At 35.7% G+C, this 17,550-nt stretch overlaps 2 protein-coding genes and 1 non-coding gene across 12 annotated transcripts; 2 read left to right on the top strand and 1 right to left on the bottom strand.

Moving 5' to 3' along the window:
- Positions 1 to 2,055: 2,055 nt before the first annotated feature.
- LOC110935597 lies at positions 2,056 to 13,012 on the bottom strand. Of its 10 annotated transcripts, none has more exons than XM_022177972.2 (15): positions 12,923 to 13,012; positions 12,774 to 12,837; positions 11,201 to 11,303; positions 11,003 to 11,127; positions 8,668 to 8,705; positions 8,486 to 8,565; positions 8,184 to 8,248; positions 7,390 to 7,645; positions 6,416 to 6,528; positions 5,819 to 5,884; positions 5,190 to 5,280; positions 4,150 to 4,217; positions 4,001 to 4,038; positions 3,084 to 3,197; positions 2,056 to 2,236 (listed from the first exon to the last, which is right to left on the bottom strand). In XM_022177972.2, exons 1-15 carry the CDS (start codon positions 12,937 to 12,939, stop codon positions 2,182 to 2,184), a joined length of 1,293 nt encoding a protein of 430 aa, XP_022033664.1. In that variant the 5' UTR covers positions 12,940 to 13,012; the 3' UTR covers positions 2,056 to 2,181. The 10 variants fall into 10 exon arrangements, with proteins under 10 accessions (XP_022033664.1, XP_035845572.1, XP_022033660.1 ...); XM_035989679.1 differs by lacking the exon at positions 2,056 to 2,236 and adding an exon at positions 2,270 to 2,291; XM_022177968.2 differs by lacking the exon at positions 2,056 to 2,236 and adding an exon at positions 2,732 to 2,991 and having other exon boundaries at positions 11,003 to 11,121.
- A 1,057-nt stretch (positions 13,013 to 14,069) lies between these two features.
- On the top strand, positions 14,070 to 14,151 carry TRNAS-CGA. Its single transcript has one exon. It is a non-coding gene; the product is annotated as a tRNA-Ser (tRNA).
- Positions 14,152 to 14,206: 55 nt separating this feature from the next.
- LOC110935596 (protein THYLAKOID ASSEMBLY 8, chloroplastic) lies at positions 14,207 to 17,166 on the top strand. Its single transcript, XM_022177966.2, has 2 exons — positions 14,207 to 14,641; positions 16,529 to 17,166. Exons 1-2 carry the CDS (start codon positions 14,257 to 14,259, stop codon positions 16,831 to 16,833), a joined length of 690 nt encoding a protein of 229 aa, XP_022033658.1. The 5' UTR covers positions 14,207 to 14,256; the 3' UTR covers positions 16,834 to 17,166.
- Positions 17,167 to 17,550: the final 384 nt, after the last annotated feature.

The following is a 17,550-nucleotide window of genomic DNA, read 5'->3' on the forward strand; positions in this document are numbered from 1 at the left end:
AGGAAAAAAAACTAAAACGATATTTTTTGGATCAGGGCAATAAACTGTAATTTTTCAGGACTAATGAGCGAGTGTTAGGTGGCTCCTTGACACGGAAAAAAATTAAATCGAGTCAACCAATTAAAAAAAATGTTTTCTACTTTTGCTAAAAAAACTAAAACGATTGGTAAAACATAATTTTTAACTGAGTGCGAAATCATAATATTATTTCAGCGATAAAATCGTAAATTAAATGGACCAATGGGGAGTGCCAGGAATCTGCCGGCATGACTGTAATTTTACATTGGGGTCAAAATTGTAGTTTCACCAGGAAAACAAACAAAAACGATGGATAAACTGTAAATATAAGTTGAGGGCAAAATCGTAACTTGGTTGTAAGGAAAAAAAAACTAATGGCAAAACTATAAATTTATACGGGCAAAATCGTAATTTTGAACCGAGGGCAAAATTGGAATTTTTAGTTGGGAGCAAAAGCGTTAATTTATTTTTAAGTGGGGATAAAAAAACATAACTTTGAACTGATGGCAAAATGGTAATTATAAGGGAAAAAAACTAACGACAAAACTGTAAATTGAAACGGGGCAAAATCGTAATTTTTAACCGAGGGCAAAGTTAAAATATTTAGCTGGGAGCGAAAGCGTAAATTTATTTTTAAGTGGGGACAAGAACATAATTTTAAACTAATGGCAAAATCGTAATTTTAAAGCGGGATAAAATCGTAAATTTGTTGGGGCAATAGGGGAGTGCCAGGCAGCTGCCTGACACTATTGGTTTGCCGCCCATTTAGCCCAATAAAGGGGCACTACTATTCCCGTGTCGACGCCGACACTTGGGTTTGTAGTAGTTGAAAATTATTTCAAATGTAACTGTTATTTTTACTATGTTAAATCAACAGTCACGTTACATCCGATCCGATAATGGAAATAGAAAAAAAATTCTTGTTACTTTCTTAGGTTTCCATCATTGAAGCTTACATGATAACCATAACATGTTGCATCTTTGGGATAAAAAGATCAAATTAGAAAAAAAAAAAAAAAACTAGAGACATTAGACGACCCCATATCACACTCAAAAGATGTACGTCAAGTTGTATAGGTGTAAGCAAGACAAGTCGAGCAATTCGTGAGCTACTCATGCTGTCTAAAAGCTCAAAACGAACCTAAATGAGCTCGAATTTTGTTGAAGTTTACGAAATAAACAAGCTTAAAACCAAGCTTCACACATTGACCTTGAACGGGCACTTAACATTTTATAACTAATCTATAAAAAATATATATCTAAATAGCAATTATTATTATTATGTATAAAAATTAAATAGTAACACTTGAATAATATACATTTGTTTTATAATTATAAACTAGAAGCGCACCCCGCCGCGATGCGGCGAGGGCTTGAAGATGTGTTGCGAAACCGAGTCAATGTAGCGGTGTTAAAATATATTTACAAATCCTTTTTTTCCGGCAAGTTAGATTAGGGTGATCTATAAAGTATATTTACTAAGCACAATCATTAAGATAGTAAATCCGCTTTGAGTACAAATTATTGCACCTTAAACCATCATTGTCCATTTACCCTTGACCATAACGTTCGAGAATCAAGGTTTGTATACGTTTTGTTTCTAAACATGTGTATGTGGTTGTTGGCTCCCATGCAACTTCACAGATTTTAGATATATATAACTATGTTAAATGTTTTTTCGATGGTAGACCACAACCACCAAAATCATCACAACAATAGCCACCACAACATCGCATTCGTCAACACCACAACCGTAAAAAATAAAACCACCACCAACCATATATAAAGATTTTTTGTTACTCATATAGGCACATCTAGAGCCGTATTTAAAAGCCCAAATCCAACGGCCAGTCTTTGACTACGGCCACACAAAGCATCTGCTTTTGAATGATCAAATTACGTGATTTCTTCCATCTTTTCATAAAAGGCATTCAAAATTGAATTTATTTCTTTTTCTTAAGGATGGTTCTTATCAGCAGTAAGAAATGCATGAATGCTCCCCTTCACTTCCACCTGACCACACCCAAGATCAACTATAACCCCTTTTTCTCTCATTGTCATTTTCAACTTTGCAACTTCATCCCATTTACCATTATCAGCATAAAAATTACACAAAAGTGTATAATACCCGGCATTTATCCATTCATATTGATCAATCTGATTTTATAGGCATTTCTCTAATAAACATGTAAGCTTCTTCCCATGCACGCAAAAGTCACTGCACAAGCATAATGTTTGAGGTCAGGGACAATACCATAATCTTCTGTTATACCCTTCACCCAAAAAAAAAATCTTCTGTCATAATCTTGTTATAGTCATTAAAATAGTAAATTATATAAACGTCAAAGTAAAAATTGCACATTTGTCCCAACGGGTATTTTTAAGAAATTAACGGGTATACCCGATACCCGTGGGTATGCCCGATAACCGACGGGTAATTACCCGACAAATACCCGACGGGTAACAGACCGGGTATGGGACAAAGAATTACAACCGGGTACGGACTTGGGATTACCAATACCCGGCCCAAGCCCCGCATATTGCCATTCCTAAAAAGCATATGAAGCCCTTCTAAAGTGGTACAACAAATGAAACACATGGTACAAGTGGCCTATTGCTATTCCTAAAAAGCATGAAGCCCTTTCTAAAGTGGTACAACAAATGAAACACATGGTACAAGTTCTATTGCATAAAAATGTTTCAAATTAGAGTATATATAAATATAAATACATAGGAACAAGTATAAATGTATATAACTGCGCAAATCCACATATGTATATAGAAAAACTCCAACTTATCAAACAAATTGAGGGGCAAAACAAAACAACTACAAAAATTCAGACATTTATATTAGTTTACAAACCAACCAGTCCTAACTATTCATCGTTCAGACTCCGCCGCAACCTCTTAACACTAGAACCGATTTCCGAATTCAGACGTTGATCACTTTCGTCTCCCAAGGAAACTAGAGAGCTAACAACATAACGAACTAATCGGCTTGCGTGTTTTTAGGGAGGGGAAAAGAAGCACAACAATGGTAATAACCACTTTCGTCATACACAAACCTTTGCGAAAGATGAAGTTCGGGTAAAACATATTCTCCCCATTCTTCTGAACCATATTGCTCCATAATGCCTCGCGCATCAAACCAGTCAAACTTTCTTCTGTCATCTTTTTTCCTGTTCGGTACAATTGTTAACAGTTTTATTCATATACTTACGGTTGAGTTGATTTGAGTTATGTATGATCTCATACGGGTCAACCGGACATTAATCACATATTAGCTAAAAGCGCCCAAAGCTCCAAAGTATATGTTAATTGCATAAAACAAATTTGGATAAAACGTGCTTCGGGTCAACCCCACATGTTGAACCAAAACAGTTGCCCATTTTCAATTAAAAAAAGAGCAAAGTACACGTAAGGTCAGTGCGGTTTACCAAAATCTAGGATATGGTCCCTAGCTTTCCAAAAGTACACGAATGGTCTCTGTGGTTGGCACTTTGTAACGCATTTAATCCCCGGCTTTTTCAAAAAAATACACAGATAGTCCCTGTGGTTTGCGCTTTGTAACGCATTTAGTCCCTAACATGAACATGCTAAAAACTTTAGATTTGTTGGCTCGGGACGAAATGCATTACAAAGTGCAAACCACAGGGACTATCCATGACTTTTGGAAAGAGAAGGACCAGATCCAAAATTTTGGTAAACCATAAGGACCATCCGTGTACTTTACTCTGAAAAAAAGAAGAAGATTTTGATGAAGTGTCTACATTCTATAGGTTAAAAATATTGTTCTTTTCTTCAAAAGAATCAATGGCATTTTCATCATTTTACATATATTTGGTTAAAATATACAAAACGCCTTAACGAAAAAAATTGAATACCAAGGGGTAGCCGTCACATACATTATCCATTTTTAGATGGATAATACATGTAAAATGAAATGAATAGATAATAATAAATGGTCCTAGACTACCAATACCTTTTCCTTTGCCTTACATTCATCACTGTCGCATGCAACTGCATTGCAATAAATTTAAAGAACAAATATTATAAAAACATTGAAATTGGTTTCTATAATTGCAGTAAGATAATGAAAATAATTAAAATCTAGCAAGTAGTATTACATACCTTCAATGTATTTTTGGCGTCTTTTTCAAGAACAAGTCCACCTTTTATAAAAGCATCGGTGATGATCTCTAATATCGTTCAGGAAAAATAACACTAAAATATCTTTGTTATTCCAAGAAAAAGTCACGGGATGTTTCATCTATTTGCTGCCAGGGGCGGACCCACATTGGTGCCACCGGGGTCCCCGGACCCCAATCTTTTTAAAAAAAAATAGTAGATTCGGTATATTAAATTGTATATGGACCCCATAAATACAATTAGGTAGACACCATAGAAATAAAAAGAAAGTTGGTGTAGTGGTAAATCTCCCTCTTTTCTACCAAGAGGTCATGGGTTCAATCCTTGATAAGCCCATTTTTCTTATTTTTTTAAAAAATCTAGTTCAAACCTCACTTTAACTCGACCCGAACGAGGACCGACCCGAAAATGGACCCCATTGAAATAAAATCCTGGGTCCGCCACTGTTTGCTGCGTTTAATAAGAAGTTTTAAAAAATGCGTTAAAAAACAAGATATGATGACTCGATTCCTAGCTCTAGCAACCAACAATGAAAGCTCGCTAAAGAGTAAGGTACACGGATGGTCCCTGTGGTTTACCAAAATTTTGATATGGCCCCTAGCTTTCCAAAAGTACACAAATGGTCCTATGGTTTGCACTTTGTATTTTGTAACGCATTCAGTCCCCAGCTTTAGTCTGAAAGAGCATAGATGGTCTTTGTGGTTTGCACTTTGTAACGCATTTAGTCCCTAACTTGAACATGCTAAAACCGTATAGTTTGTTGGCTGGGGACTAAATGCGTTACAAAGTGCAAACCACAAGGACCATCCGTGTACTTTTGGAAAGCCAGGGACAAAATCCAAAATTTTGGTAAACCATAGGGACCGTTCGTGTACTTTACTCTTCTCTAAAAGTGCAACAAACTTCCTTTCTTTTTTGCGTTTTTTTTTTTTTTTTTTTTTTTTTTTTTTGCAAAAATAACAATTTTAACCAGGTCTTGCTTTGTCTTTTCTCTGGAAAATTTGCATCTAAAATGTGGATACTGCAGGCACCCAAAAGCCTATCCTCGCCACCTACTACTTCAACAGGTGCATAGAGAACACGCGCCTTTGCAAAAGAACCTTTCATGCACTCCTGAAAGGCGAAAGAATGAACTAGTAAGTACAAAAAGAAAATAAATTAAAGAGTAAATGCCATTTTCGTCCCCGGGGTTTGACCAGTTTTGCGACTTTCATCCAAAGGTTTGTTTTTCCGCATCTGGATCCAAAAGGTTTGAAATCTTGCCATTTTCATCCGGCTCGTTGACTCCATCCATTTTTCTCCATCAAGTCAGAGGTATATCCGTCTTTTTTGTTAACTTTAGGGCAACTTGGTCTTTTTCACTTTATGTACAAGCATTTAGCATAATGTACAAGCAAGTCCTTAAGTGAAAAAAAAAACTGAATTGCCCTTTTAACAAAAAAGACGAAAATACCCCCGACTTAACAGAGAAAAAATGGATGGGAATTAACGAGCCGGAAGAAAATGGCAAGATTCCAAACCTTTTGGATCCAGATGTGGAAAAACAAACCTTTGGATGAAAGTCGCAAAACTAGCCAAACCTCAGGGACGAAAATGGCATTTTTACTCTAAATTAAATAATACAAAATGTTAACTGAAGAAAGATTCTCACCAACCCCTTAAGTTTAATAAATACAGGTCGGCCATCCAATGCATCCATTACATCTGCTTCAATTCCCTGAGTGGTAAATGGTGATATCATATAATATATTAATGAGTAAAGTGCCATTTTAGTCCCTGAGGTTTAGTTATTTTTGCCACTTTAGTCCAAAACTCAAACCTTTTGCATGTGGGTCCCTGTGGTTTCAGTTTTATTGCCATTTTGGTCCAAAAGTTAAGTCAGGTCATATTTGTCTTATAAAATCCTGCTATTTTGTCCTTTTCCTGACCATTTTGCCCCTGAGGAAAATGACCATTTTACCTAATCATCCTGCTATCTTTTCAAAATGACTATTTTGCCCCTAAGGAAAATGACAAAATAGCAGGATTTTATAAGACAAATATGACCTGATTTCAGTTTTGGACCAAAATGGCAATAAAACTGAAACCACAGGACCCAGATGCAAAAGGTTTGAGTTTTGGACTAAAGTGACAAAAGTGACCAAACCTCAGGGACCAAAATGGCAGTTTACTCTATATTAATATAACAGTTGTTTGAAAAAAAAAAAGCATTACAGTCAACTAAGAAAGTTTGACCAATTGAACCTACCTTGAATATCTTAGCAGCAGCATTGACTCTCTCCTTGTTCCACAACTTCAGCATGAGCACAGTTAAGTGAAATGTCTGTGGCTTAATAAAGATGGATTTATCTATTCCCAGTTCTGTGGTAAGCAAAATATCAGATATTATTATAATTACGTATAAATGTGGTGGTTTGGAATCGTTTAATTATGAAGAGTTAATTACTGTTTTCGTCCCTGTGGTTTGTCAAAAATCACTATTTCAGTCCATTAGTTTACAAATTGCGATTTCAGTCCCTGTGGTTTCACTTTCGTAACAATTTCAGTCCCTGTGGTTTCATTTTCGTAACCATTTCAATCCATTATTCTGTTAAGTACAGGGACTGAAATGGTTACGAGGTGGACTGAAATGGTTACGGAAGTGAAACCACAGGGACTGAAATCGCAATTTTTAAACTAATGGACTGAAATAGTGATTTTTGACAAACCACAGGGACGAAAACAGTAATTAACTCATTATGAATGGGTTAATTCAGGTTGTGTTGTCTATAAAGGATCAAAGTCAAACAGGTACAATAAAACATAGCTAGAAAGAGTAAATGGGTTGAATATCTTAGCAGCAGCATTGACTCCCTCCTTTGGGGTATTGCCAAAATAGTACTAATACTGTTTCGGCAATTTTTAAACTAATGGACTGTAATGGTTATTTTCAACAAACCACAGGGACGAAAAATGTAATTAACTCATTTGTTTATAAATTTGGTTTTAAAATGTGGGATACTTTAGTCTTTTCACCTAAAACTTAACGGTGAATTGGATGGGGTTAACAGAGGTGGACTGTAATTGTTACATAAGTAAAAGTATCGATACTGTTTTTGGCAATTTTTAAACTAATGGACTGTAATGGTTATTTTCAACAAACCACAGGGACGAAAAACGTAACTAACTCTGGATAAATTTATAAAACTCAAGGGTAATTTAATAATTAATTCATTCACATACCGGATAATGTAGAAGTCCTTGGCTTTGAGGTGGATGTAGATGTGGATTTAGGGGGGTAACTTACGAGAGGTATCTTAGTGGCATCCTCATTTGTACCGTCGTTATTAGAACTACCACCCAAAACCTCACTAGAGTTTGCATCGTTTATCCCTAGTATAGAATTCTGAAAACCGATAAGTTTGTCGATGAATTGTGGATGTAGAGCCAGTGGAAGCGATACGAAGTGAGAGTAGTCAAGAGCCGGGCTTTTGACAACCTGTTCAATGTCATGTATAGATAACGAATTACATGTGAGCGTATTAAGTGAAACGAAAGGTAAAAAAGGATTTTCAGTTAAGAGCATAATTAAAAAAAAAAGTAAAGTACACAGTTGGTCCCTGTGGTTTACCAAAATTTTGTATTTGGTCCCTAGCTTTCTAAAAGTACACAGATGGTCCCTGTAGTTGCAATTTGTAACGCATTTAGTCCTCAGCTTTTTTTCAAAAGTACATGGATGGTCCCTGTGGTTTGAACTTTGCAACATATTTAGCCCCAACTTGGACCTGCTAAAGCCTTTAGATTTGTTGGCTGAGGACTAAATGTGTTACAAAGTGAAAACGACATGGACCATCCGTGTACCTTTGGAAAGCTAGGAACCAAATACAAAATTTTGGTAAACCATAGGGACCATCCGTGTACTTGACACAAAAAAAAAATATTTAAAAGAGGCTTCCTCCTTTTACATGGAAAAATCCAAATATAACGTCGATTAGACCTTTTATTCACTAAACAGTATTATATGATTGGTAACTAACCTCATCAATTAGGAGTTGTATTCTTTCGGAAGCTTTAGCCACGCTTTCAGAAGTGCCTTCAATGACTGCAAACAAGTGTCGTCTAAATAATTTTCCACAATAAGACAAGATATATGTTATTACCGCTAAGTATATCGTAATATTCATAAATAACTATTTCTGAACAACATTAATTGATTTGACCCGAGTTTGAAAAATGCAGCTACTGTCTTTTTACTGTCTCTGTCCTCTTTTATATGTAGCAACTATTTGTTACTCATCATTGTATGTTAGCAGATAATTAATGAAAACAAGAAACGTACTTAATGATTCATCGTTTCTTGATGGTGGAAATATTAGTCTCGCCCCCGTTTCTTCTTCAATTTTCGCCTGCGTAGAACCCCTGCAGAGGGTTATAAAGAAAGTGTTACGTTCAATGGTGAAATTATATGTGTGTGTGTACTTGCAACATGCAAAATTAGGTGCAAGTGGCAAAAAGGCGTACCATTTTCCTTTGATGAAGCGAAACAAGGAAGACCCTACCTATACGATATAACAACCAATGAGAAATAGATGAGAAGAGCAAGAGATAACACGGCAACGTTTCCGCGCTTTAGCCTTATCCAGAATATCTCCTTTGCAGTGTTATAAGAATCGCTAGGCGCTAGTCGGCCAGTGGGGCACCGACTAGCGATTAATAATTAATCGGGATTAATTGGATTGGGATTTTATTTGTAATTTTCAGTTTTATATGTATATACACACATTTTTATATGTATTTTTTTAATAGACATGTTTTAACACCTTCTTCGACCCATATTTTCAAGTAGATAGGATTAATTGCCGGAATTTACAGGTTTTGGTCAAGAATCTGGCCGGAATCGCTAGACTGGCTCTGATTTTTGGCTAATTATGACTGAATTTGACCATTGTTGACCGCCCATTGATTAATTGGACGATTAGATAAAAATTACTCGGTGAACCTCCGATTAGTGATTAATCGGCGACTAATCGGAGGCTAGTCGGGATTTTTACAAACATGCTCCTTTGTAATGCTATGCAACAATATGAAGGGATATTTATATTCGAGTAAATTACAAGTTTTGTCCTTTATGTTTGTCACAAATTTCAGGCGTTGTCCTTTACCTTTAAAATTGATGAGTTTTGTCCTTAACGTTTCAAAATCCTGCACGTTATGTCCTTTAGGGCAAACCCAGTTAATTTTTTTTGTTAAATCTGATCATGTGCAAGGCACATGAGGGCATTTCTGTAATTTTGTTTTTAGGGAAATTTATGTAATTAGCTTAAAATAAATCCCCCACTTGCCATCATCGGCCGCGACCACCTTCCACCCTCACTTGCCGCCGACCACCACCACCTCCCACCCTCACCTACCGCCGACCACCCACCGTCTCCAACATCACCATCAACATCCAGCCATTTGATCCACCATCACCAAAAACCAAAAACATTCATCAATTACCCCCCTCTGTTTCTCTCAACCGCCACCAAAAAAAATCCCCAATCTCTGAACAAACAAAAAATCCCAAAATTCAGGGTTACAAAAGTTGATCTCTCTTCATCCGTCCAAACAGAAGAGTTTATTTCTTCACCACAAATGTCATCTGAACACGTCTCCTCATCAACGTCGATTAACGACCGTCGATTTGACGAACCACCGACTTTCTGGTGGTCGACTGAACTCGTGACGCAAGAACCCAAAGCTTCCGACGATACCGACCCACAAATCCCAGCTAAAACATCAGCTGCAGCCATTTCTTGCTCGTTACAATAATTAGAGAAATCATTCGACTGTGGTTCTACGATACCGCCATCAACATTAGCGACCATTGCTGAAGCGACACCGAGCATGTCAAGTGAAGTGGCTCCGGTCTCTCGATTCGGTCTTTTCCCAGATGTGACCAAATACGTACTGTTAGTGTTACAAGATTTCCCTTTTGCAAACTGTGATTTCTTCTTTGTTTTCTCCATTGAAATTCAAGTATGTTACAGAGAGAGAGGGGGTAAAAAGCTTAGAGAGAGAATGATATAGAAAGAGAGAGGTGAGGAGAGTGAGTGAGAATAAAGCTTTATAAATATATATTTAATATTTTTATTGAAAGGGTAAAAAGACAAATTTGTCCTTATGTGGGGTCTATGTGACCAGATTTAACATTGAAATTTAACTGAGTTAGGCCCAAAGGACATAACGTGCAAGATTTTGAAACGTTAAGGACAAAACTCATCGATTTTAAAGGTAAAGGACAGCGCCTGAAATTTGGGACAAACATAAAGGACAAAACTTGTAATTTACTCTTTATATTCAAATCATCAGCGCATACCAGGAGAAGAAATATTAAACATCATTAAAATTTTGTAAATTTATTTAACTAATATTATTTATTCTTGATATGAAAACGAAGTTGGGTGTGTTTTTCATCTGTTCTTACTTCTTAACATTAATTGCAAAGAAAGGTACAAAGTTGACACAAAAACAAGAAAAGAAAAAAAGTAGATATTTAAAGTTTTTTTTTGACATGTGAACTTCATAACAGACGGCTAATTCACACCCGCAAGACGCAGGCCCGCCACTACTCATTACCAGGACTATGTTGTCTTAACCGGTCCCACGCCTGGTCGAGAGGGGCGTTACGCTGTCCCCGAGAAAAGTTACAGCCTCCTGCCACGACAGGAGTTGCACCCTCCACAAGAGCCGACCCTCTGGAGTAAATGCACTGTAGTAGAAAACTCGGGTGGGATCGAACCTGAGTCCTTCCCCATCATTTCCAATGCATCAACCAGATGGGCTGGAATCATTTGCCAGAAAATTAAAGCTTTACCTCCAAAGAGATTGAATGTTTGTCAGTCGAAGAAGACGCCATCTTGCTACTACTTGATTCAGCCAAACGGCCATCATGGACTTGTACTTGACTTTTGACCTCAACATTGACATCAACATCTGTCACTAAAGAGTACCAACTTCATATTAAATAACCGGCATACAACTCGTTGTAAATTTTATTTACTGGAATCCTCACCTTCTGCTGAACAAGCCTGCACAGAGACCCCCCTCCATTTTGGCCTCGTGTTATTGTTTCCACCAACCATCTTATTACTAGCGCACGAGTAGCCTTTCTGCCACTAGTTAGAACAGCAGAGTAAATCATTTTCATATACATACTTATCTATTAGACTAGTTATAGAATATTAGACGTTATATAATTATCATATCTAGAAGGCATTCAAGTGTAATATTATTCTCTATATATAGAGCCCCTATATTACACAGACAATCAATATATGATGCCTGAGTTATCTAAATCCACCGATTATAAGAACGGAAACAGTAATTACAAACTAATTACATGCAAAATGCTAAAAAAAACACTCAAAGTCTGTAGATTTTAAGAACCAAAACAGTAATTATAAACTAACTACATACAATTACAAAATGCTAAAAAAATCCAAAATCTACCGATTTTAAGACCGAAAAAACACTAATTATAAACTAATTACATACAAATGCTAAAAAAACACTCAAATTCTACTAATTTTAAGAACAAAAACACAAATTATAAACTAATTATATACAAAATGCTAATAAAAAACTCAAAATCTACCGACTTTAAAAATGAAACCAGTAATTATAAACTAATTACATTCAAAATGCTAAAAAACACTCAAAATCTACCGATTTTAAAAACGAAACCAGTAATTATAAACTAATTACATACAAAATGCTAAAAAAAGCTCAAAACCTACTGATTTTAAGAACAAAAACAGTAATTATAACCTAATTACATTCAAAATGCTAAAAAAACACTCTCAAAATCTACCTATTTAAAGAGCGCAAACACTAATTATAAACTAATTACATGCAAAATGCTAAAAAAACACTCAAAACCTAACGATATTAAGAACAGAAACAGTAATTAAAAACTAATTACATTCAAAATGCTGAAACACCCTCAAAACCTAATGATATTAAGAACAGAAACAGTAACTGTAAACTAATTACATACAAAATGCTAAAAAGCATAAAAAATCTACTGATTTTAAGAACGAAAACTGTAACTATAAACTAATTACATTCAAAATGATGAAAAAATACTCAAAATCTACCGATAATAAGAACGAAAACAGGAACTGTAAACAAATTACACGCAAAAATGCTATAAAAACACTCAAAATCTAGTGATTTTAAGAACGAAAACAGTAGCTATAAACTAATTGTCAAAATGATGAAAAAATACTCAAAATCTACCGATAATAAGAACGAAAACAGTAACTGTAAACAAATTACACGCAAAAAATGATAAAAAAACACTCAAAATCTACTGATTTTAAGAACGAAAACAGTAACTATAAACTAATTACAATTAAAATGATGAAAAAAATACTCAAAATCTACCGATAATAAGAACGAAACAGTAACTGTAGACAAATTACATGCAAAAATGCTAAAAAAACACTCAAAATCTACAGATTTCAATAACATAAACAGTAATTATAAGCTAATTAGATGCAAAATGCTACGTTAGCGAGTAAATTACGATCGATGATTCATCAATTTAACCTAATTAGCGTGAAGAATTCAAAAAATCGCTAAACCTGAAAGTAGGGCACTGATTTCGATATCCGATAAGCGATTGTGAAATTCAGAGCAGCTTCTACTCTAGAAACATGAATTCAAGTTGTAATCATGTAACTGATACATGAATTTGCAAGTGTGTATGATCGGTTCAGTGAAGAAATCGTACCTGAATACTGCTAGCATGAGTGCGTATTTTAGCCGTCACGGCGCCACTGGGTTTCAGTTGAATGGATTACTATCTGCCACTACTTTAGACCATGTTACAACTATAGCCCCCAAGGTTTAACGAACTTTACAAACCTTACTCTTTTTTACTTCTTACGATTTATGAACTATGTGTAAAAACGTTTTTTTTTTTCTTTTTGTTTTACTCTAAGGTCTCGATGAATTCACACCAGTATATGAAACCCGACCCATTAAGAATAACACGTATGGGATGGGTTTTGATCAGCTTTGGTCTATAACTCGATGGCTGAAACCAGACCTACTGATTGAAAGCAGAGCTTTCAAGGGGCGTTCTACTTGGCTCGTTAGGCAAGCAATGCCAAACACCCAAATTATCTCACTTACGCCACGTCATCCTGTGAAGTACCTTAACAACGGTCTTGCTTATGTTGATGACAATTGCACGTATTTTGCTGGAAACGAGTTTGTTATTTTGGGAGTGTTGAATGGGGGATTGTGATGAAGAAACATGGTGTAATGGAGTTGAGTCGAGTTCTTGTATTTTTTGATGATCATCAAACGAGTTCAAAATGTAAACTGCAAAATCAGCAACTAGTAAACTTAGAGGTGGAATATAGGTGAATTGGTTTGGATAAGTAGTCAAGGTTGGTTCGAAAAAAGTGATAATTTATGAAAAATTTAGGGGATAATTTATGTAAACCTCTTAACGTTTGTTTTGGTTGAGGTTTCAAATTTCAGTCCATTTACTTATGGTTAGGTGAATTACTAATTACTAATTAAACCGACAATTTAACCCATGTACTCGTGAATTGGTTAAACAGGCTAAAAGTTTTCCAAAGTCGTATTTTTAATACAAAAATCTTCTAAATTTTTTCTTCAAAAGTTTATATTATTGTTATTATTTATGTTGAGAATTTGAAATAGTATAGTTTTTGTAATCATATTTTGACATCCAAACGTTTATAGAAAGATCAAAATATATTGGACAAAAAGTTTATTTGCAATTCAACTTAGTTGAAAAGTTTGTAATCATGATGACCTAGTTACTTAACTTTGGTCAAACCAAAGTTCAACTTAGTTTGTACATGTTGTATTTAATTAAACAAAATAAACCAATTAAACAAATTGTCGATATGTCCGAGTGGTTAAGGAGACAGACTCGAAATCTGTTGGGCTTTGCCTGCGCAGGTTCGAATCCTGCTGTCGACGTTTTTTTAAACTTTTTTTTTATTAATATTTTTAAATTTTATTTTTTCCTCACTCCCTTAATAATCGTATCTGTTAAATTATTATTATCATTATCCTCACCTCTTTATGGCATCCTCACTGCGACTGTATTTCCCACTCAATCTTCCCCAAAAACCCACAACAAACCCTAGATGCCACCACACTCCAATACGGTGCGGTCCACGGGACAACCGTGGACCGCTCTACAAAGGCCGAACGTTAAGCATAGAAGCAATCCAAGCCGTCCAATCACTCAAACGCTCACACCGTTCAGATCCTACCAATAACGACACCGTTTCCAGAACCTTATCTCGTCTTGTGAAATCTGACCTCATTGCTGCTTTTAACGAACTTATTCGACAGGATCAGTTTGATCTTGCGGTTAAAGTGTTCTCAGCCATTAGATCTGAAGACTGGTATAAAACGGATTTGAATTTGTACGCCAAGCTTGTTTCGGCTATGGCCAGTAAAGGTATGAGTTCGTTAAGGGTGTGTGGATCGGTTTGGGTCGGGTTTCGTTTTAAAGTTAAACTGAACTAAATTGAAAACGGTTTGGTTTCGGTTTTTAGCTTTTCAGTTTTCGGTATTCATAGGGTGTGCATAGATCGGTTTGGGTCGGGTTTTCTTTCTAAAACTTTTCTAAAGCCAAAGCAAATTGAAAACCGTTACGTTTTGGTTTTTTCGGTTTTCATAAACTAGTGAAATTTGGTTCGTTATAATACTGACACTACCTATAGTAATGACCTATAGTAATGGAAAGAGAAAACATTACATTGATTGAAAACAATAAAAATGAATATCGATACCGGTACCGGTACCGATGTTGTTTAGTTGATATTAGTCCGGTTCCTTTGCATTCTATGTTATTTTAGTTCATTACGATATTCGTTTCTGAAAACGGATATTGTACCGCTATAGTACTAAACTGAATTGAAACCGATTGGACAACATCTGTATCGGTACGGGTATTTATTTTTATTGTTTTTGTTTTCGATAAACTGGCCGAACCGAATTAAACCAAAAAACCTCGGTACTAATTCACATTCGTTTTTATGGTTTCCAGTTCGATAATAGATACTTTGATATAATATGTTAGATAATACAATAAAATAATGAAAACATAGAAAAACAATATTGAAAAAAGAAAATTAAACTAAAGTTCATCACAAGTTTGTAATAATATAGATAATAATAACAATAATACTTGACATTGAAAAACAAAATTATGATTTATAAATTTAATAACAAACATAACCAAAGAAAATAGAAAACCGTTTGGTTTTGGTTCTTCCAATTATCAGAATGGTTCGGTTTCGGTTTTGCAATCGTTAGTTCCTTATAAATTACTTACTTGGTTTTAAAAATCGAGAGCGCACAAAAGCGACGAGGTCTAAAACCGAGGCGCAAAGCGCAAAAGCGGTGGACTTTTCGTACCCGAGGCTCAAGCTAATTATATATATCTTTCTATATATACCATACGTTTTTAGCTTTCCATACCCAAAATATAGCTATAAGTATGGTTTTTGTATGATTTTAGATGCATAAAAACGCCTTGGGTACAAGAGGCGCGCGCCTCAGGCCAAAAAAGCCCAGAAAAATCCCTTTAGATGCATAAAAACGCCTTGGGTACAAGAGGCGCGCGCCTCAGGCCAAAAAAGCCCAGAAAAATCCCAAAAAAGCGTGCTTTTTTGGCGCTTTTTGTAATTACTCTAGGCGCCGAGTGAAAAAGCCCCAGAGTGTGCGCCTTGTTGCGCCTCGCGCATAAGCGCGCCTCAGATGCGCTTTTTAAAACCAAGATTACTTAACATTAAAAAAACGAAATTATAATTCATAAATTTTTAATAACATGCATTCAGTAAAACGATTTAATACATCCATTCAGTGGCGAAGCTTGAAAATTTCCACCGGGGGGTCGGAAGTCACTAGACCTAAAAGTATATACCTAATTTTTTTTTTATAAATCTGGGGGGTCGAAAACGTATATACCTAAAAAATTTATCCGAAACGTACATACATAACACTACTGAGCGAAAAGTTCAATTTGGTTCGGTTTTTTCAGTTTTCAGAAAACGTGAAACCGAACCAAACCTTAAAAATTGGTCTTGAGAAAACATAAAACCAAACCTTCGCTTTTTGCGTGATTTGGTTATTTTGGTACGGTTATATCGGTTAATTTGGTTCCAATTCAGTTTTCGGTTCAATTCGGATTTTTTGGTTTTCGGAAAATACGAAGCCAAAACCAAACCGTAAAATTCGGTTTTCATAAAACATAAACCGAACCATTGATTTTTTTGGGTTTTTTCATGATTCGGTTATTTTGGTTATAACTGAGTATTTTCGGTTTTATGCTCACTCCTAGGTATGACGGATGAAATTGACCGGCTGATGTGTGATGTGGAACCAGCGGATGTGGTTTCGGCCGAGGGTAAGGGGCTAGTGACGGTTATCAAGGCGTTGCTGGCGGCTGATAGGGCGGAATCGACGGTTAGGATTTACGAGATGATGAAGGCGGGTGGATGGAGGTGTAATTCTTCAGCTGATGATTATGTTGGTAAGGTGTTGAGTAGGGGGTTGAGGAGGTTAGGGAAGAATAAGGTGGCTGATGAGATTGATTTGGAAATTGAGAGGGTGTCTGGTGGTGTATTGGAAAAGATAGGGGGTTGAATTGTAAAATTGCTGTTTAGAAAGTTATTCAAGTAAGTTAATATAGTTTTTTTTTTTGTTTAATCCCAAGGTTGTAGTGTTTATAATAAGTTTAGGACAAGTTACTCGAGACCGACTTGCTAAAAGTTTGATTTGAGCCACTCAAGACCGACTTGCTACGAGTTTGAATCAAGCCGCTCGAGATTGGCTTACTAAAAGTTTGATTCGAGCTCAAGCCTACATATAAGCTTGTTTAGTAAAAGAGACCAGCTACACAAACAGTAGCAGGCAATGTTCCAATATGCACACTATCACTTGATAAAACCGATGAAAAGAAATTGGTCAGTTGTTTGTTATCGCGTCTTATGCCTTATAGTAAATGCTGATTTCCATCCCAAGCAAGGTTATTAAATCGAAAATTAGGCTTTTGAGGAGCTCATCAATGCTAACATATTCATTGAGGCATTTCATCAAACAGGTTCAAGGATATATTCATTGATCTAAAAATGAACCACTTGTAAAAACAAAAGATTATCCCTTTGATGAACATCTGATTTGTTATACTCGTTCGTCGTAAATTGTAATCTCGTTTTGCCTTTTTTATTAAAAATCTTTGAATAAAAATTAGTGGGTTTCTTGCCAGAAAGTACCTCTGGCTTGAACTAAATCCGGTAATCAATGACTCCTCGTCCTCTCTACACATACTTTAGGTAATTAATGCCCTAACAAACACGAATA

Source organism: Helianthus annuus, chromosome 4, assembly GCF_002127325.2.
Source record: "Helianthus annuus cultivar XRQ/B chromosome 4, HanXRQr2.0-SUNRISE, whole genome shotgun sequence".
NCBI classification, from domain to species: Eukaryota; Viridiplantae; Streptophyta; class Magnoliopsida; order Asterales; family Asteraceae; genus Helianthus; species Helianthus annuus.

Excerpts from the sequence above, each read along its gene's own strand:
- LOC110935597 (XM_022177967.2), bottom strand. Across the intron at positions 8,566-8,667 it reads CGCTTCATCAAAGGAAAATG|GGGTTCTACGCAGGCGAAAA; the intron begins GTACGCCTTTTT and ends AACCCTCTGCAG. Across the intron at positions 5,281-5,818 it reads TTATTAAACTTAAGGGGTTG|GAGTGCATGAAAGGTTCTTT; the intron begins GTGAGAATCTTT and ends TTCGCCTTTCAG.
- LOC110935596 (XM_022177966.2), top strand. The coding sequence starts at position 14,257 with ATGGCATCCTCACTGCGACTGTATTTCCCACTCAATCTTCCCCAAAAA. Across the intron at positions 14,642-16,528 it reads TTCGGCTATGGCCAGTAAAG|GTATGACGGATGAAATTGAC; the intron begins GTATGAGTTCGT and ends GCTCACTCCTAG.